The sequence below is a fragment of the Gigantopelta aegis genome, chromosome 4, assembly GCF_016097555.1.
Source record: "Gigantopelta aegis isolate Gae_Host chromosome 4, Gae_host_genome, whole genome shotgun sequence".
NCBI classification, from domain to species: Eukaryota; Metazoa; Mollusca; class Gastropoda; order Neomphalida; family Peltospiridae; genus Gigantopelta; species Gigantopelta aegis.
In genome coordinates this window covers 42,470,200-42,492,650 of record NC_054702.1, presented here as the reverse complement: position 1 = coordinate 42,492,650, position 22,451 = coordinate 42,470,200, and the positions used below count along the sequence as shown (strand labels likewise).

At 36.2% G+C, this 22,451-nt stretch overlaps 1 protein-coding gene across 1 annotated transcript in view; it reads left to right on the top strand.

The window, feature by feature from the left end:
- Window positions 1-3,301: 3,301 nt before the first annotated feature.
- LOC121369843 (Fanconi anemia group M protein-like) overlaps window positions 3,302-22,451 on the top strand; it is a 61,097-nt gene continuing 41,947 nt past the window's right edge. Inside the window, 7 exon segments of the mRNA XM_041494918.1 lie at window positions 3,302-4,255; window positions 4,839-5,011; window positions 7,852-7,929; window positions 8,540-8,698; window positions 11,527-11,658; window positions 17,884-18,104; window positions 21,736-21,836. Of these exon segments, the coding sequence (XP_041350852.1) occupies window positions 3,502-4,255; window positions 4,839-5,011; window positions 7,852-7,929; window positions 8,540-8,698; window positions 11,527-11,658; window positions 17,884-18,104; window positions 21,736-21,836 (1,618 nt within the window). The 5' untranslated portion in view covers window positions 3,302-3,501.

Here is a 22,451-nt window from a genome sequence, read left to right as displayed (position 1 = left end):
TAATCATGGTACCTCTCTTGGATTTCCATGAAATATTGTTTATAAATAACTGCATCTTTGCAATCTTTCTTTAGATGCACAAGATCGAATACAGTTTTCATTGGTTTGATACACTAAGGTGGCAAAACAAAATATGAAGGTGTTTCCAAAATGTCCGTTAAATCAATGTTGGAAACTGATAAAAACTGCTCAATGCGAAGACAAAATGCAGCGCTTCTAGAATTTTTTTAAAATCCATTAGCCCTACTTTCCTTTAAGTTAATACAATTTTACTAAATAATAGTAATAATCAGATATTTCACCTAAAGAGGGAGATAGAGCTTAAAACACTAACATTTGGGGGTTAGGGTGGGGGCAGGATATTCATATTTACAAAATAGACTTAAATGCAGCATTTGACCACTTTTTTTCACTATCCGTCGGGCATGGCAATAATGGTTATTTACTAGCCCAACATTGAATATCACTAGCCATGGGAATGGGACTACCATAATCTAGAAGCCCTGCCAAATGTTCGAATGCCATTTGGCTTTGCATCAAATAACTATATATTTGTTATCAAAAACTGCATTATATGCAGAATGTTTGTCATTGATTTAATGTTTAGAGTATACTGCAGTGGTTCTAGAAAGCTTTGCACATCTAGAACCTAAACTAGGTTTGTGTGCATCAATGTACAAACTATCCACAGGGGATGTTCTAAAAGCACCAGGACAAAGCCTAAGTCCCTGGTTGTGTATAGGATCTAGCATTTGCAAGTAAGACTTGCGTGCCGACCTATACACAATGCATCTGTAGTTAAGTTTTGACTTCACAAGAGATCTATACAGACGGAGCATAGCCTTCAGTCTGTAGAGTCAGAGTCAGCTCTCCATTCTGTATTACCAATAACTTTTAAAATATTGAGAGTTTTAAGCCCTTCTTTTTAACATATTTAAGATGGGGCACAAAAGATAGCCTCCTGTCAAATATAACCCACAGAAATTTGTTCTCCTCCACAACTGGAATCGGATTTTTGTCCACAAACAGCTGTGGATCTAAATGGTGACCTCTTTTTCTGGCAGTCATCACCAGGTTTTAAACACTGAGTGATGTTGTTAATATTCACTGAAAATAGAGTTACTGTGAGGATGCTACCCTGAGGCACACCCATTTCAAGGGAGTGAGATCCCACTCGTACCTTAAATATTCTGTCTTTTAAAAAAATTTGAAATGAAATCAGGAAGTTGACCTCTTAGGCCCATGCCATGTAGGTCTTTTAAAATGCATACTTCCATGTGGTATCGTAAGCCTTCTCCAAAAAAACAACAACCTGACACTAAGTCTTGATTATGGATGAAAGCTTTCCTGTAAAAAGTTTCAAATCTAACGAGATCAACCGTGCTTCGTCTGGATCTGAATCCACATTGCACATTATTAAGCAATTTGTGCGACTCCAGATACCAGACAAGTCTACGGTTGACCATTAATTCTATGGTTTTACAGATGCAACTTGTCAAAGCAATAGGGCGATGACTGGTAGGATTTGTGGGATCCTTACCAGGCTTGGGAATAGGAATAATAATTGCTTTCCTCCAGTCAGAAGGAAAGTTACCAGAAAACCAGATTTTATTAGATATGTTTAAAAGAACCAACAATGATGATTGAGGTAAGTGTTTTAATAATTGATAATGTATTTCATCTGGTCCTACTGAAGTATCATGGGCTCTATATAGAGCATCCTACAACTCTTCCACAGAGAAAGGCCTGTTGTATACCTCCGCATTCTCAGATGAAAAGTTAATAAGTTGCTTTTCAGCTTTATTTTTAAAAGATGTAAAATTATCTGTACAGAAAGCTGAAGAAGAGTTATGTGAAAAGTTGTCTGTCAAGTCATTGGCAATGTCATGTCGAGACGAGACATCTGTACCATTCCACTGACAGACAAATGATGAACAGTGTTACTGGATTCTTTACCTTTGATTTTACGGATCCTATTCCAGACAGATTTTACAGATGTTTGAGAAGTCAACTTTGAGACATAATTTCTCCAAGATGACTTCTTAGTCTGTCTGATCTCTCTGCCAGTATTAGCCCGAAAAATGCAAATGGCATTCAGGCTATCCCCAGTAGGTTCTCATTTGAACCTTTCGAGGACCCTGTTTCGTTCTTTGATTGTATCTTTTCGATACTGTCAAAGTGTTAGGAATAGTTTTGTCTGCAATATCCTTTAAAATGGAAGTGAACACATGGAATCATGGCAGATTGTTACAGACGAGTGCTGCACAGATGCTGAAACTGATCCCAATATGCCGTCCCCTAGCTTCCACCTCTGGACTCTTTCAAAAGATGGTGGTCCATCATTCTCCAAAATAATTGGAAAGTGATCATTACCACAAGGGTCTGGACCTACTCTCCAGAAGAAATCAACAAGGGGTGATGGACTACAAAGGTTTAAATCAATGGAAGTAAAAGAACCATTTGCAGAATGAAAATATGTATGACTTTTATCATTAAATAAAACTAAGTATGCATTACAGGCATTGAATTTGGAGATTTTTGTTTAGGATTGTGCTGGAATAGTAAAATGTTTTAATATAGATATGTTTGGCTTTTTATAAAATCCGCTAGCCATGGGATCAGTGATTTTACAAATTTACTAGCCATGATTAAAAATTCACTAGCCCTACTTTACTTCAAGCTAATACAATTTTACTAATTAATAGTAATAATCGGATAGGTCACCTGGAGAGGGAGACGGAGCTGAAAAACACTAACATTGGGTGGTGGTGGTAGGCACAGGATGTTTATATTTACAAAAATAAACTTAACTGCATCATTTGACAAAAAACCCATTCACTAGCCTAACGTTGAATATCACTAGCCATGGGAGTGGGGCTACCATAATCTAGAAGCCCTGATTTTCATCACATTTTGTTTTACATCCTGGTATAACTGACCTGTCACTTCGTGTGTCAACAAGCAGCCTGACTTCAGTAGATGTGATTTTTCATGTTACCATAGATTTTGTGTCATTTATAAATAAAATGCTGGATTAAAAAAAAATCCGAAGGGCACAGTGGCAAACCAGGTAAGGCAGCGCAGCATTATTTTTGCCGTCGACACCTTAAGATTTTAGGGGCACAATGGCAAGTAAGGAGGGCACCTACAGCAAGTAAGGAGGGCACCTACGGTAATTGCTGTCTGTGTTAGGTGAAATTCGAACCCTGTGGGTGTAAACAATGAACCTTGAAGAAGATGTGCAGAGAGTTCCTATTTTATTTAAGTAATAATGCTTTTTCTTTTTTCCTTTCAGAATATTGAATGAGTGAAACTGTTTTCTCATGTGTGAACAGCAAGTTGGAAATATGGATCTTTTTATTTATACTTTGATCAGAGCATATCACAGGATGTTCATGTTAAAGTTTAACATTATTCTGCAGGAAATAACATGAATTACGTGATGGCCATGGAACCAAATCAAATAATCCTAACGTGCATAGTTATGTTAATATTATAATAATGAGTAAACACAAACAAAAAACACTGTTTCAAAGCTGGGGTCAGAAATCTCAAAATGAGACGGTCAAAGAAAGCAAATTATCTACATCTAAAGTTGTTGGTAATGGCCTTGAGGTGGTGGACCTCTGTCAAGATGACAGTGATGATGACCTACTTACACATGCTTTGGAGGAGAGCATGCTGTATGTGCAAAAGGAGAATCTTGGTGAAAAGGCAATCTCAGATGCACCTTCCTCCAGTAAATGGAGAAAGACATGTGCACGCAACTCTGAACTGGCACAAAAATTTGGACAACCATCTTTACACACTGAAGAAAATTCACGCTTGTTTTGCAACTATGGCAAGTTGCAGACTGTGAGCACTTCATCCAATTTTGACAGTGGGAATATATCTTTAGGAGCCGATGACATTGATGTTGATCTGTTGCCAAGCAGCAAGGATCTCTCTAGTCTCCCAGAGCTGCCAGGCTTTGACAAATCTGCAGGCAGGTTGTGGATCTATCCAACTAATTATTCAGTTAGAGATTACCAATATAACATTGTGAAGACATGTCTCTTTAGAAACACTCTCGTTAGCCTTCCAACAGGTCTCGGCAAGACGTTCATAGCAGCTGTGGTGATGTACAACTTCTATAGATGGTATCCACAAGCGAAGATAGTGTTCATGGCACCGACCAAACCACTTGTGGCTCAACAGATAGAAGCATGTTACAATATAATGGGGATCCCACAGGAAGATACATCGGAGATGACAGGTATCAATGGATATTTAATTTTATCATACATTTGTTCTTCAGTAAGTTAGTTTAAATATTGAAATGTTTATTTTTTTGTCAGATATGTATATATGTGTGTATGTGTATGTATATGTATGTGTGTGTGTCTATATATATATGAGGCAGTGTTACTGTTCATATTCCCATGTCGACATAGGTTGTGGTGATCCATAAAATATCATTGACATTGGTTCTTGATTACAGTGGCAATAAGCTACGTATATGTACACTGTCAAGGGTGGCATTCTGAATGGCCAGTACTTTCTCAACCAGTTTGAAGTGTGCACTATTGCTCTGTTCAACTGAAGATGTCTCCACTGAGAAGAATATTTAATTTTTTGATGGACAAGTTTCACACCTTGCAACTAGGCTTTTACATAGCGGTGTCAAACCAATCCAAAAGTGTTTTACGGCACATTATGGATGCAGCTGTACTTGTAATAATAATGACGTTTACATGAATCATTGATCATTTCAACTTCTCTGTACCATCATTATACAAATCTATTTATTTATTTGGAAAATATACGTACCTGTAATTTTATTTCAATTATTTTTACAGGTTCAATGAATCCAACAGAGAGACAAAAAGCATGGCATAGCAAACGAGTATTTTTCCTGACCCCTCAGGTTTTAACCAATGACCTCACTCGAGGGACTTGTCCTGCAGAAGGCATCAAATGCTTGGTGTTTGATGAGGCACATAAAGCTCTTGGAAATCATGCCTACTGTCAGGTACTTAATATTTCTTTTACTATACTAACACTCTGTTCACACTTTTCTTTCATATGGACAGGTTAACAGGCATATTGCTAATTGTGAAAGAAAGTTTTACTTAACACTTTAATTTTAATTTTTGGACAGACAGAATATTCTAGTTATTGTAGTCAAGGCTTCTAGATTATGGTAGCTCTACTCCCATGGCTAGTGATTTCAGTGTTGGGCTAGTAAATAACTACTATTGCCATTTCCGACGGCCACTGAAATTGTTTTGTCAAATGTTGCAGTTACGTCTATTTAGTAAATATGAATATTCTGCCTGAAGTGTTAGTGTTTTAAAGCTATATCTCTCTCTTTACGTGGCATATCCAATTTTTACTATTACTTTGTAAAATTGTATTAACTTTAAGTAAAGTAGGGATTGTGAATTTTAAATTGTGGCTAGTACATTTTTAAAATCACTGGTCCCATGGCTAGTGGATTTTAAAAATATTCTAGAAGCCCTGCTAGTCCTTCACATCTGAGGTGCATGCCCAAGTGCACCATAATTTCATCTCGAGAGTGTTTTTATACACCCATCTATGATGGGTCGTCGTAATAATATTATGGTATGGCATTGTCCATATGTCCGTCTGTTAACTTTTTCTTGTCCAGACCATATCTTGCATACAGTAGCATACAGGACCATCAAACCTCACATGTAGAAACAACTTGGGATGGCGGTGTGGCGCATACTATTACTAGGTCACTGTGACCTACTTTTCATGGTCTACTACACTACTGGAACCTAACAGAATCATAGATAGCTTGGTTGACCCCTCCGATATAAATCCTATGCCATAAAGACAGTATGAAATAATACAGGACAATTCCACGAAAAATGATACCTTATGAGTGAAATTGTTTTTCCCTGTTCTGCCTATATTTTTCAAATAGAATTATTTGTTTATAATGTAATGAATAAACCATAAAATACTCAGGTTTTGTTTCAAAACTGTGTCATGTAACCTGGTGGCCATGTTTAATTTGTGCTATAGAGAACCCAAATTGCACTGAAACCTTTTTTTATACGCCCGTCTATGATGGGTCAAATTATGGTATGGCGTTGTCCATCCGTTGTCTATTAACTTTTTCTTGTCCAGACCATATCTTGTATACAGATGCATACAGGACCATCAAATCTCATATCTAGGAACAACTTGGGATGGCGGTGTGTCGCGTACTATTACTAGGTCACTGTGACCTACTTTTCACAGTCTACTGCACATAACAGTAAATCCTTGTCAGGACCATATTTTGCATATAGATGCATACAGGACCATCAAATCTCACATGTAGGAACAACTTGGGATGGCGGTGTGTTGCGTACTATTACTAGGTCACTGTGACCTACTTTTTACAGTCTACTGTACATAACTAAATCTTTGTCCATATATCTTGCATACAGATTCATTCAGGACCATCAAACCACATGTAGGAACAACTTGGGATGGTGGTTGGTCCAAAACAAACTGTTTATCCATCCCATTGCAAAGATTTCACATAATTAGAATTGAATCATACCCGTAACATATTCATTAATATCTGTGGTTTTCCATGAAACTCCTGATGGGCGTGTCATATACCTCACCGGAACTCTTGTTTATAGTCTACCTCAAATATGGTAACAGCTTTGATAAGAAGCTGCGTTAACCTCAGCTGGCTCTAATGGTGTCATTAAACAAAACTAACTTTTAACTTTTTAACACCAGCTGGCCTCAGTATTTGATCCTTGAGTTATTATTGTTACTTTAAGTTGGGATCATTTACATTAAATATTTTATATTGATGTTTGTGCTATTCAAAACGTCATTTTGTTAACGCAAATCCTATACCAAAGTTGTTTCTGTAGAATGCTAATCACTCACCTGGAGTTTATGAGGCTAGTGATTTATTACTTGCCTGATATTTTTCGAACATGAAGGCTTATTGTAGTCTTTTTGCATTAAAAGGGTCCCAACAAATATAGCATGCAACTAATAAATAATAATGTTAAAACTCACATATACTATTTAGTTTTTTGGCTGATTTGAAACGAAATGTAGAAAACGTGGATAATTTTCTCTTTGATGAATTCTTAGTCTGACCTCAAGGGTTTTTATACCCTCCCGGCCTCCCTGCTCAGCGGAAAGATAGAAGCTTCAGTCACGGCAAGTCACTTTATGGGATGTGCATTTTATGTCCCTCTGTTAACAAATATTAAAAACCCATTTATGACATTTAAAACAGAGTTGCATTAAATGTTTAAACATGCAGCAGTGTAAAGGAACCTATCATCTACAAAAACAATCCAAAAGTAAGTTGTTATGACAAGAACTTAATTCAATATAAAAAATGTTATGTGCAGAAGTAGTTAAAATGTCCCATTACTGCTTGATCTTGCCCTGTTGGACCACCATAGGCCTCTGAGAATTGAAAACTTGAGTAAACCATTTATGGGTTACACAAAAACAAATTCAGGTAACCCATTTCATTTATAGGTAACCCATCATGACCACGTAAAGCATGTCGTAAATTCAAGGCACGAACAAAAAATGAGTTGAGCAAACTATACTTACACAAGTGATGCGCAAACTAAACTATCGCTGTGACAATTTTCAGAGGCCTGCACCACCACACTCAAGATTCAAGCTTCAGTTATATGACTGAAACAGGAAGCAGAGGACATTGGAAGATTTTAAGTCATCCCATTGGCTGTTGGGATGCTCTAACCAGACTACTAACATGGGCGAATATGCCATTAGTTGAGGTCAGGCTAAGTTATAAAGAAGAGAGACAGGGAGAGATTAAACAAATATTTGTTTCCTTTATTTCAGGTTGTCAGGGAAACTATTAAGTACACTAAAGATGTCCGCATCCTAGCACTCAGTGCCACACCAGGAAGTGATATTAAGGTATTAACATGTATCTGTATAATGAGTGCATTTGGCGAATATTTACACAATTTTATACAATATTTGTTTACTATTAATGAAAAAAAATAATTTCATTCCAGAATATGTTTATGTTTCATGATTTTAACCTGCATGTGGAGTTCCAAAGCCATAAGGCCTGAGTGTAAATAAGTAATGCTAATAAAACTAAGTGTGTACACACATACACACCACCACACACACTCCAATGCAATGACATAATTACACTAGGAATGCTTAATTACCATGCATAAGACTAACAAGTACTATATACATGTAGTAGTATATATACACACCAACCAACACCCCCCCCCCCCCCCCCCCCCCCCCCTGCACTACATTATACAGTGGGCCTGGTGTACAGCATCAGGACTGGTTTGGCCCAGTACTCCCACTTTATATACTATTTAACAAGACGGCTAAAGCAGTTTAAAAAATTGTAAACATACCTTGAAACATTATTCACATTAATATAGTAAATTATATATTAATTTTATTACAACAATTAATTATGACTAGACTGAATTCTCCTTTTGATAACTATCTTCGTAAAAGTAAAGTGATGTTGGAGAGTAGTTTTCTCTTTGTTTAGGCCGTGCAACAGGTTGTGACGAATCTTCTCATCTCACACATTGAGATGAGGACTGAGGAGTGCATCGATATCAAGTCTTACACTCACGAACGCAAGGTCGATAAGATTGTCATTCCACTCGGAGAAGAACTCACCAAGATTAAGACCAAGTTTCTTCAAGTATTCATTCAAATTTATTTGTTTGCCTTTTAGACGTGCTTATTAAGAGAATAATACACACACACATACTTATTAGAGCTTTTGTTTACGTTTGTCCGAGACTGCATTTGTATACAGGTCGTCACGTGTGCTGGCTCCATATGAAAACATTTTTAATCATTTTTAGTTGCTTTTTTAATACCATAACATCCACTTCACATGTGTAGTGATTATCGTAGTCTTTGGTCAAAAGATGATCTCTGCAGAATCTACCCTATACAGTCATTTCCTGTGGGCTACGATTGTCAAATTTGTTTTTCCAAGATAACCTCACAATGTCCTGTTGCCTGTATTGGTAATTTGTGGGTGTTTCTAGTTCTGACACCTTTCACAGCAATTTTTTTACATCCATACACGACACAACTATTTATTATGATAGAATATGTTAAATAGTATCCAACTATTGGTTAAAAAAAGCAATTTAATGGTTTCATACACTGATTTTTCGTATTCTGGTCCCACATGTCAGTATTGATCTCTTTGATACTAGTGGCCAGCCAAACCCTGTTGTGACATCACACATCATTATGTAATTAAGTATGTAGCTTCGAGTGTTTTTTTCCAGAGAAGGCTAAAAATCTAATCGATTATTACGAATATATATTTAAAAAAACAGTCTATCAGTTCTTTTTAAAATTTGGTAGGATTTATATACATTGTAGACATGATATATAGGTACCAAAAGTTAGCAAAATACATGTTTCATTACTGTTTCACTTTAAATCTGCCGTAAGGATATATCACCGGCCATTGAAGTTGGATCTACAGTTGTATCAATTCACTGCCACATTTGTCAGAACTGCCCAGCGAAGCTGGTCACGAAATTAAACACTTGTTAACAATAACACCATTTTTGGTGAGGAAGCTATCAAGGTATTACACTCCAGTTAAAACAAAGGACCCAGATTTTGCAACTGGTTACTATCATTGTCCTGTCTCAGTGAAAGTGTCATTGCAATCAACATCTGTTGGGTTGAGTGACCGATTCCGACAGTGTTGGCAAGAGGACAAATATGAAATAAAAGCTGCTTTGAAATGGCATACAATATATTTTTTAAATCTATAAATGTATTTATTGTTGACTGTGTAATATATATTATGTATCCAGTAATTATGAAGGAATTGAAAATTAAAAATGGTTTCATGCTTTTTTGTTGTTGTGGTGAGCAGAATACTAATTGCTACACCGGTTATAACCAGAGCCAGTTGAGGTCAAATTGATCCAATCAGTGAAAACATTATTAATCATTTAGTCTAAACATGTATTAGCTCAAGCTGTCAAGTGCATCAATGGTGTCATCTATTATTAATTTTTCTGGACACAGTTCTGAATACTCACAACAGTCTCATTAGGTGTATACAGTATTGGATAAAATTGTTGCAAATGCCAACTTTCAGATATCCTCATAAAGCTTACAACATGTTATATTCTTTAGATAATGCAGGAAGATATACGTGGGCTACTGCTATCAAAAAAATTATGTTTTCTTTAGGTTTTGGATATGTGTGGATATCTCAAGATGTTGGGGATAAGTCATTATTTATAGCCACATTCAAACAAAGAGTAAAAGATATTCAAACACAACACTGGATTACGAAAATTAATTCTAGTAATAGGTAATGATATATATTTTAAATATAAATTAAATCTAGAACCTGAATTATATCTGACATCTTCTGCACTTGACATGTATAAAAAGGATATAGCACTGATTAGAATGGGAGGAGTGGGTCTAGCGGTGGACGAATTCAGAAATATAGGTTTAAATAAAAGAGATAGGATTTGTAAATTATGTAATAAAAGAGAAGTAGAAAACGAATTCCATTTTATTATAAATTGTCCACTATATGAAACTTTAAGAGAAATGTATATACCTAAAAAGTTTTTGACAAATAGATCCTTGTATACTTTTAATGAATTGATGTCTACAAGAAATGAAAATATACTAAAAGGTTTAGGTATTTATTTAGCTAAATCATTGCAGTTAAGAAAGGAAAGAAGTGGTGTAAGTTACAGATCTGGTGTGTAATGTAAATACATAGAAGATTATAACTATGATGTTCATATAGTGGTACTTTGGAATAATGTCACCTGCACAAAGGTCCAGTTTTTCAACAAACATAAGCTGACTACATGTTGATAAAGAGTGTGTATGTGAGTGAGGGTGGGGTATGGTAATAAAGGAAAATAATAAATATGAGAATAAATTATATGAATCAAAACTATAATAGTGGGATATAAGTTAATTTGTAGACCTATATGAGATAATGTACAGAAAAAATAATTGTTAGAAAATACAAATATTGTTATTCTTCCTAAAATCTATATACAAACTAATTGCAGTTAAATAATATTTAGTTTGCTATATGAATTGTTGAACAACGGGTCCTTCAAATGGTCACCTTTTGTTGTCTGTAAATGGGCTATGGCCTAAAAATGGAATAAAGAATTGAATAAAGAATACTCATACTTTTATTCCTTTTTTAAATGACATATATTTATTAAACTATGTTAAATGTACAGAATTAGATTTTTTTTTTTCTGAGCCTAATTTTTAATTTAGGAATTTGATAACTGCAAATTAGATTAATCTGGTCGGGGAACTATTTAAATTTTATTGATACAAGATTGTTATCAACATACGAGTAAAGAAATAAACATGGTTAAAAACAACAACTACAACAACAACAGCAAAAAGACAAAGAAAAAACTAAATTAAATGTTTTTGTTGATGTTCAGTGTATATAGAATACTAAAGTGTTTAAATTGTTTGTTGTATTGTGTCCAGGTGATATCAGTGGTGGTATCCCGACTGGTCCGCTGTGGTGTTCTCTATCGACGAGATCCATCAAGTCTCTCTAAGTTTCTTCTGCTCAAGTCTAGAGACATGTTCAGACAGAACCCACCAGAAAAACTACCGGTATGTCTTCTTATTTTCCAATTATAGTTGACAAATAGGAAAAATGATGTATCATAGAGCCCTATATATAGGGGGAAGTGTACTGAATCTCAGAGGTGGGAGTTGCATGGTTCGCACACATCATGTAAAACTTGGAAAGTCATCGAATGTGAAATTTAAAAATCCAGATCTGGAAAACCTGGAAAACTATGATTTTCAATAAAAAGTCACAGAAAATCATAATATTGCTTCCGCCTCCACCCAGAAAAAAAACAGACAACCAAAGATAAAATGTTACTAAAATGTATAATTTTTAGATCGGTAAATCTGATCATTGTCTAGAATCACAAGTCCTGCCTCAAGTTCAGCCAGCAAACGTTTAGCTAATGATCGCGAACTATTTGATTGGTTCCTGAAGTGGTAATTTGGTTTACTGTGTAGTGTAAAAATCAGTCCAACGAACATTAGCGACAAGCAGTTGACTGAAATTATGCCAGAATAGTTAGAATTAATCAATTGACTGTATTTGTTTTGCTATTATAGCATTATGTTGCAAGCATAATGCATACAGAGAATTAGTTGTACAACTGGTATTGTAATGTTTGAGGGAGCTGGACAAAAGAAAACCTGCTCCCTTTACGCAAACCCCAAATTCCTTGCTGCTAGCGGAGGCACCAAGGGCACAAGAACGGGAGAGATAGAAGAGAAGTACAACATATGGAACAGAGAGTGCCAAAAGATGGAACCCAGGGAAACACCAGGAGAATCTTTACCTCCTAGACATACACAATTGCAGTGTATATACACAATTGCGCCGAGTCTCCCCTGGGTTGTCATGCCACGATCAGAAGAGATCAGGCCCTTTCTAAAGGCAGCCTAGGGAGACAGACACCTCATCATCCGCAGGTCTTAACTACGAGCTACTCTCGGCCTACTAAATTCCAAACCTATACGTAGCTCCCTTCCTTTTATTTTTAGAATGGCCATCAAAATTGTGCCAAACTTCCTTCATCAAAATGCACACTCATTTCCCTTTGGCTTAATCCTACGGGACATTCCAAATTACATAGCACCATACCACCACCCCCCCCCCCCCCCCCTGTTACCAACTACGGTTGGACAGCTGGTGCTCCCTTGCACCTACCAGTGCAAGTGGTCCCTCCTTCACCCACCCCAACCCTTTCCTGTCCTGGATGGAGGAACTGGTTGAAGCCGGTACTTGTGCCCAGGACAGGCGTGCGCTACAACAGCTTGCTCTGAATGTGCACGTTAAACAATTTTCCATTCCATTCCATTCCAATCAGCTCTTGATCAGTAATTTTACCTTTAATAACAATTTAATATGGCCACCACAATATCAGTCAGAATAAGTAAACTAATTTATTGCATTTTACATTAACTCGGGCAAGATTTTAATGTTAATGATAATGTTTTAAGTGTCAAGAAAATCATTTATAACAATGTTTTGTAACTGAGATATTGCATCATCATTTAAATCCAAGATTCAATTTTCGCATTCACTTTCCAATACAATGTTTTTTTTATTGACTGATTTGAATACAGATACCAAAATAACTACCATATCAAAACAATAACGACATTATACGTTTTGTATCACCTAAGACAGTCATTTTGAATTACTTCATTTTAAGGTGCAAAAAAAAAAAAAAAAAAAAAAAATATTTCTACTGGTACAGCTGCATGACATGGCCAAGCAGTTCTCAGTGCCAACCTTGCTGTTAATAAATGTCCAGATACATGCAAATTGCAAGTGTTTAGTTTTCATCATTTTTCGACCAACACCATTTGTCTCAGAAACTGTTTAATTCATTCGAACTAACATTTCTGACCGTAATGTGTATATACTCACATGATACAAATTGTAACAAAAGGTACTTTATTTTAAAAAGTCACAATCCAGTAATAATGGCTTATGGCATAAACAATATATTTTTAACGATAATTTGAGCCTCTTCACCTTCATCCTCCTCATAACACTGTATACGTCTGATTCTTAGAGCTAAACACTGCTACCGAAAAACACTGCTGACCTGTACCCTTTGTGGCTGCGATTTTGCTGCTGTGATATTAAGGGTCGCAAAAGCAACAGTTATCAAAATTCTGCGTAAAGAATTTAAACTCGTTAACTTGAGGATTTAAAAGCTAGTATGGATTAGTCACCAGGAAAGCTACTTAATTTCTTGCTGCATATCGATGCTTCAGACTGGACAGTGAGAAAATGAAGCATTTACTTCCACAAATGGCTATTCCATGTCGAATGAAGCCAGCACTCTCTGAAATCATGCTACTGATTTGATGTGGATGTGGATGTGGAAACTTTTTGACGTGCCCATATCCAACTTAGGTTCAGGCACGCCCACCCCGGACTTAGCCTCTGACATCGCCAGTGACCAATTCCGGGGCAGGAGGGGGAGGGTAAGTTTGAGGTGGGCGGAATTTAGAAAAATTTAGTAAAGTTGAGAATAACCATGTCCGGTTAAAATTAAGGCCAAATAAAAAATTAGACTGCTCATCCAAAGTTGAAGGTGATTGGAGCAATTTAGACGGACTGCCAAAAATAAAGGGTGCCAGACTGTTTAAAAAAAAATAAACAAATTTTTTGAAATGGCGACCGAAAAAATTTAAAGTCTGACTAAGTCCATACTCATGGAGGCAAAGGTTGGTGGGGTGGAGGACGTCTAGGGAGTCCCGATAATATTGGAGATGTCGAGCTGCGGGAGGAAATGGAGGCCCTGCTGGCGGTTTAGCTGCCGGTTTTGGCTGCCCCTGGCACACGTCTCCTCTTCCTCCACCTTCCTTTCTTCTGGATCCTGTCTCCGTACACCAAAGTCACGGTTGCCCGTGACCCGGTGTACGAGACTCGGTATTCAATCAGCAAGCTACAAGTACTAATTAGTCCTCCCAGGTAGGGGGGGGGGGGTAATTGTACAGAGCAGTCGACAACATCTATCTCGTTTGGCGTCATAGCTAAAAGTCACTGATTTGATGCAGATATTTAACCAGACTGCACTGACTGGATATTGTGGTGTTCTCTATATGTACATTGCTTGGCCACCTATCATTGTGGTGTCTTTTCAAAATCAAATACTATCTTGGGCAACAAACCCTTCTGTTGACTTTTGTATCCTATTTTTGGTGATATCATATGTATAACCAGATACATGTACTGATATAATAGTGACTGCAATGTTATGGTGAACAAAGTTGATGTTTGACGAATTACATTGTTGCTGAGACAATTTGTTATAGTCAATGGAATGCATACTCATTATCAAAGGACAGAACATGGAAATGATACAAACGTTATTCCACAGTTCTTATCTAAACATCAATCATTGCTTCTTTATCAGATTGTGGTTGGCATTATAGTCATAGTATACATGATGCAACATTACTTCAAAATTGATGGACCTCATAGGATGTAGCAGGCAAACTCTTGGTGACAATTTTTGTTGCCTTCTTGGATTAAAACAATATCACTAATTCAAAAATCTTTCATTTTCTTTATAGATCAACCACTGCTATAGTTGTGGCCATCTTGGATTTAAATGACTTTCATATATCTATATTAGCTAGAGGTAGTTCACAATGAATTCTTTAACCCTAAAACCCAGTCATAGGTGATTACAAGTATCAGATATATTGCCAGTTCTGTGTTTTGGCATCTTGGAAATCATCTTAAATATTTCAAAAACTAAAAGGTGCCAAGTTTGCTCTCCTCAGGTCCTCAATCAGCACCTTCCACAGATGAAAAAATAACAAAGAACTAACATTTTTCTTTGGATGACCATTTTTGGTAGCCATCTTGGATTCAAATGATGGTTCTATGTCCTAGTTAGCGAGGCTACTGTATTTTTCTTTGGATGACCATTTTTGGTAGCCATCTTGGATTCACATGATGGTTCTATGTCCTAGTTAGCAAGAGGCTACTGTAAATGAAATACATTACCACTAAAGTCCAATCATGTTTTGGCTTAAATGAGAAATAGCAATTTGTAAGTTTTGGCATCCAATATGATATAGTTTGATTTTGACCGTGGAACGATCTTGACCTTTAACAGTGGGCAGGTCCATCTCCGATATTCTTTATGATCTTAAAGTACAACTGCCCAGTTTAGTGCTTTAAACATGCTCTTCTTGACATTGACTAAATTTTACCTGTGACTGCAGGGAACATTTTGTTTTCAAAATCTTCATTAGCGATATTTCTAGTTAGGTAAAAATTGACTAATATTTTAAAATTGTGCAGCCATCTCTCAAACTTGAATAGCGACTGACCGTGACCTAAAAAATTGGGTAGCCCCTCTCAAAACAACTGTATGGTCCTGAGGTACAACTGTGCCAAATTTGGTATTTTGGGCCAGTGTATAACAGTATCGCTCAAATTTGGACTTAAACCACTGCACTAGTAAGTGTTTAAGTATCCCCTTGGTTTGAATGAATGAATGAATGAATGTTTAACGACACCCCAGCACGAAAAATACATCGGCCATTGGGTGTCAAACTATGGTAATGCAAATAAATAAAGTGATGATCAACATGAATATAAAAATTCAAGGTTTAAACAAAAACAGTGTAAAGAACAGTGTAAAGAACTGTGCAAAAACACAAATATCACAGAATTTTACGGATACTGAATTTTACTCAAAACTTTAATTTTGTGCTGTATTGGCCATTCTCAAAGAAAATGTTACACCCCTGCACCACGGTGAGGTTACAGCACGTGCAGGGGCCCTTGGTTTGAAGTTACTTGTTATGTTTAGGACTAATAACAACTGTGATACAAACTATGCAACTGTTCAACATTAATATGGTTTCAATATAGACTAGTTCACCGAATCTTAGCTACGAACACTTTCTTATATATTATTCACTATGTTGAGTCAAACATGTGTAGCTTTTGTAACAACCATCCAGAAACTATACCACATCTATTTTTCGAATGCAATAAAGTTCACAACTTATGGGTTGCAGTTCAAAACTGGATATTGACTCAGACTGGTATTGTAATTAATTTCAATAAAGATAATGTCATCTTTGGTATTATTAATAACGAAAAATCTAACTTCCTTAACTGGTTAATTATTAACATAAAATATTATGTTTATGGAACTAAGATACACAAAAAAGAATTCAGAAATCAAAGTTGTTAAAAATCTATTGAAGCAAAAGTTTGAAATAAAAAGAATTGCAAATACGAAATGTTTAATAAACAATGGGCTCCATGGGCTAATTTATTTAATGATAACGATTAAATGAAATATATGATGTTAGCTTAAGTTTGTTCTTGTCTATGGCTTGTTTGGAGATAGCGGAAAACAAGAAAAAGAAACATACACCTCACGTATAACCTTATCTCGTCTTCTACCTCTTTCTCCTCTTTCTTATCCTCTCTCTTCTCTTTATAATATCCCAGATTAAACCAATTACATGTATGTATATTTACTACTCTTGTACCCACTTACATTGATGCCTTTTTGCATATATGTATGTGTATGTATGTGTGAATCTATGTATGTACATGTACATACGTGTATGTATCGGAGGACATCTGGGTACGTATTTGTTTGTGTATGGATATATGTGTTGTATATTTATTATATGTACAGCAGTGATTTGGGGCTCCCATCCCTGATACTGCTATGTTTGTGATCTGGGACAATAATAAAAAAAAACCCAAAACCCCCAAAAACCCAACCTATGCATCTGTTATAATCACACTTGTATAACAAAAAAATAAGGCAGTTTTCAGGCATAAGTGTGGCTAACTGAAAATTGTGGCGCTTGATCAATGTTGATCTTTTGCAAGGTAGTTATTACGGGAGACTAATCCCTAAAACTAGCAGTCACATAGCTGTCTTGATATTGTGTTTTTGACAAAATATCTTTTGACATAGAAATTGTATTGAATTGCCTGGAGTAAATAATGGCGGTGTCCAACTCTAACACCTTTAGATGCTTGATGTGATCATTTGGTGTTCACCAGCATTTCAATGATAGTGGGGTTTTGTAAGCATCTTTTTAGAAATATATCCTGTTGAATGGACAAAATGTGTGCCAAAGCAGAACTCTTCAGTCTATTGGAGCATTTTGGACTGAGAAGTGCTGAACACATTTATAGGTGATTTAGGTTTTTAACTTGCAAACTTTAATTTAGACTATATTAATAGGTTGAATTGTAATATGGAATGATTTTAACAGGTCATAATTTTGTTTGGTCTGCAGAAAGGACAGTTTGGAGTTGTGGAAGGTGATTTTGCCCTTGGTATGAGTCTTTATCATGCATATGAACTGCTCCAACTTCATGGTTTGCGGTCATTTTATAACTTTCTCACTGGCATTGTGAATGGGGAGAAGAGCTTTGGAAGAACTAGGGCTGAACTGCTTGGAAATGCTGACTTCAGTGATATCATGGACGGGTTGAAGGAGAGGTTCACACATAACAAGTATGCTTGTTTCTATGTCTCCCTGTCTCTGTCTATCTCACCCTCTCTCTGTCCCTCCCTCATCCTCTCTCTGTCCCTCCCTCTCTTGTTCTCCAAACTAACCATGGTCAGTATGATTTAGTGTGAACCTTGGTTTATAACATTAGAGAGGACATGTGCTCCCACCACAATGTTGTACATATATGTATGTACACTGTTCCTTTTCAGTATAATTGGAAAACAAGGGGTCGTTTATTTTCTCACATATAAGGCAGCACATACCAAAGCCTTCAGAGCAGACCCATGTCCCACCACACCTCAAAGTCTAGATATATGTTTATTTTGTTTAACAATATCACTAGAGCACATTGATGAATTAATCATCGGCTATTGGGTATCAAACATTGGTACTCCTGACATGTTTGTCTTCAGAGGAAACCTGCTACATTTTTCCATTAGCAGCAAGGGATCTTTTATATACACTTCCCCACAGACAGGACAGCACATAGGTTTAATATAAACACAGTTTGATATACCAAATGTGGGACATTGGTTGGGATGGGAGGGGGACATAGAGTGGTTCAAACAGAGGGGATTTGATACTTGGACCCAAGCACATGAGGCAGGTGCTCTACCAACTGACCTGCCCCCTGACTTGTAACAGGACAGTGGCATCAGTAACTAGGGCTTAAGAAATGGTAAGTGCTTCTTTATTAATTATTGGCATATTTGCTTCTTCTGTTTATATTTCATTTAAAGACCTGTTGTTTTTCCTCTCTTTCATACAATGTAGCTAAGACAGTTGTTTATATGTTTGATTGCTAATAGTGGGGCAGCTAACTTTTGGTTTAAAGCATGATGCTTAGCCCATTATGAAAATTTTCAGATATGGACACAAGTCAGTCTGACTCTCTCTTTTGTCTGTCTGTCTGTCTCTCTCTTTGTCCATCTGTCCCAACTATTATTTTCTGGATGATACTGAGCTGACATTTTGTGTATAGCCTTATCATGTACTGTTACAGATCAAGCATTACTTTCATGGCAACCTTAAGGTAGCAGTACACAGTTGGATCCCTTGTGTACCCTGTCACAAAAAGAGTTCGCTTTGTTATTTTTGCACATGTTTGAAGGCTAATTATTTAGAATATGAAATAAATTCTCAAGCTTAGTGATAGCCAAGGACTTGGGCTTATTGGACCTTCAGACTACTGGATTTGACAAAAACCACGTTAAGTGGGTACAAGTTTGTAACTTTTACTCACATATATACAGTAAAGTACACTTATAGTGAACATGCTTAGAATGAACAACTGTATAACGAACTGATCATAAAGGCCCATTTTATCTCCCTATATATTAACAACCAACTTATGCAAATGTGTACAATGAACTACTCCTATAACGTACTAACTTTCATGGTCCCTCCGGTTCGTTATGAAGAGTACTTTACTCTATTCACTTAAATATTTTATAAATACATAAAATAAAGTTCACATTTGAATAAGTAAGTATTATTTTTGTGTGTTTTTCTAATTTTTATGATATTTTATATCAGTTAATGTTGATTAAAATTAGGCATAAAATCGAAAAAGTCATGTTTACTTACAGGCATTTGTGGCCAGATATTCAATATTTATGTCCATTATTCCCAATAACTGTGTTTTTCTGACCAGAATTTTTTTAAAACAAACTACAATTCATATCCCAATAGTTGGTGATTTTCCTTGTTGGTAAAATGATCAAATTTATTATCAAATTAGCTGTCACAATCAGCTATCGATTCCTCAAAATGACTGCAATGTTCCGCCATTGTTGTCCAGCAAAAATAACTTGCCGAAAACCACTTTATCAACTCCAAATATCCAGGCATTTTCCATTGAAAAATTAAAAACAAAAGCTGCCATACACTCAGTTAATCTATTTCCTGTTCTATTATTATTTCTGGTAAATGCTGTGTGCAAAACAGCGGGAAATATGAATTGGGGAATGCACTATACAGTGTACAGTATGTTGACTTTCATGACATCGAGTTAGATATCTCGCCTGCAGTAGTCGGAATGTTAAAAATGGTGTCGAAACAATTTGTGTAGCTTTTATCCGAGATAGCAATGTGTTGCATACCATAACTAGGTCACTGTGACCTATTTTTCATAGATTACATCTCAGGAAAAAATCCTTTCCAAGCCATATCTTCCTTATCAATTCATATAGGATCACCAACCCTTGCATGCAAGTATAACATGAAATGGCAGTGTGTAACGTACCATTATTAGGTCACTGCAACCTGCCTTTTCATGGTATATTCTAGATAATACATCTACTAGGTCACCCAGATGAACTTTTCATTGATCTAAATAACTGATGTTCTGTCACAGATAAATCACATAATCTGTCTATAGTCAGTCCCACCCTCCTACAAGAATGTTTTTTGTAAATAGTTTCAGTTTGGTTTGACGTAAGAAGAAAGTAAAAGTGTTTTGGAAATAACAAAACATATTTTTGTGTGCAATTTAGAAAGCATTCGGCTCAGAAATAAATAACTTGTAGTAAATTCCATAGTATAAAAAAAGAAAGGCATTCCCTGTGGGAAGGACTATAATTTCTGAACATCATAGGAAAGTCTTCCCTGGAAGTTAACATAGACTGTTTTTCTATCATTGTATCAACACAAATGATTCACTATTATACTGATGCTACAAAACTGTTCCCATTCCAATAAACGACAGTAACTTCATGAATCAGATGGCACCTCCTATGGCTGCAGTATTATCAGTAGTTAGTCGAAAACAAACGTGATCCATTCCATTGCAAACATTTCACATATGGTAATTTTTATATTCCAATTGTACACATAACACATTCAATAATGTGTGTGCTTCTTTATGAAACTCCTAATGAGCGTTTCATGTACCTCACCAGTACTCATGTTTTGTAAGCTAACAATCTGATTAACAGAATGATCATGTTTTGTAAGCTAACAATCTGATTAACAGAATGATCATTGATGATTAAAGACAGTTTCCTTCCCTTCTTTCCTTAGTTTCTTCGTTAATGTGATTTTAAAATTGAGTTTTTTTATTGGTTGCCTCCAAATGGTTCATTATTCTGTTTAATAATCTGAATAATAATAATAATTACGGTATCCAGATTGATTGACCGGCCTCGGTTGCGTCGTGGCAGGCCATCGGTCTACAGGCTGGTAGGTACTGGGTTCGGATCCCAGTCAAGGCATGGGATTTTTAATCTAGATACCGACTCCAAACCTTGAGTGAGTGCTCCGCAAGGCTCAATGGGTAGGTGTAAACCACTTGCACCGACCAGTGATCCATAACTGGTTCAACAAAGGCCATGGTTTGTGCTATCCTGCCTGTGGGAAGCGCAAATAAAAGATCCCTTGCTGCCAATCGGAAGAGTAGCCCATGTAGCGGCGACAGCGGGTTTCCTCTCAAAATCTGTGTGGTCCTGAACCATATGTCTGACGACCATATAACCGTAAATAAAATGTGTTGCGTGCGTCGTTAAATAAAACACTTCTTTCTTTCTTTCTTGTATCCAGATTGAAGTTACATGTAAAATAGTACTTGGAGGGTTTTTTTGGATTGTTTTTTAAAGTAAAATTAGTTTAATTACTGTCAATGTTATTTAATTTCAGCTCTCCTACATCAAACAAACCACCAGCTGTTACAAGTGGACATCCTAAACTGGAGAAACTACAAGAAATTGTAGTGGAACATTTTAGGAAATTTCAGAATGGTATATTGCATTATGCTACCTTTGAAACATAAAACCATTAATCTTTATGATCTGTGGGAAGAGTTGATACATTTCATTATGAGATTTCTATCAGCAATGTTGATAATTAAAATACTGTTTTAAAAATATCTTTATATAGTATATGTTAATATAGCAAGTAATGAAATAATTATTTTTTACTTCATGAGTACCATGCACCTAGCTCAGAATGTTAATTTCAAGCCCTGTTATTCAGTTAAAAGTCCAAGCATGCTGTATTGGGCACACTTCAGCTACCTAGGCTATTTGTCCAAAAGATGGTTAATGGTTAGTTAACTATACTACTCGAAACAAGTTAAGGGTCTTAAAATTTATTATCTGTCAATTTTATCATACAGTATGTTGATAAGTACAAAATTCATAGCATTAATGTGTGGTCAATTCTGTGTACCAAAAGCATGCAAATCATCACTGGAGACACGTGAGGAAAATGTTAGACCACTTAGAGTAGCCACGGGTCAAAAACCAAAGTCCTACACATGATCACCATTTCAAGACTACCAGTCCATAAAACCAAAATGGCGGCCATAACGCTGCAAGCGTCCTTTTCTTACTATGGTATTTATTAGTTTTATT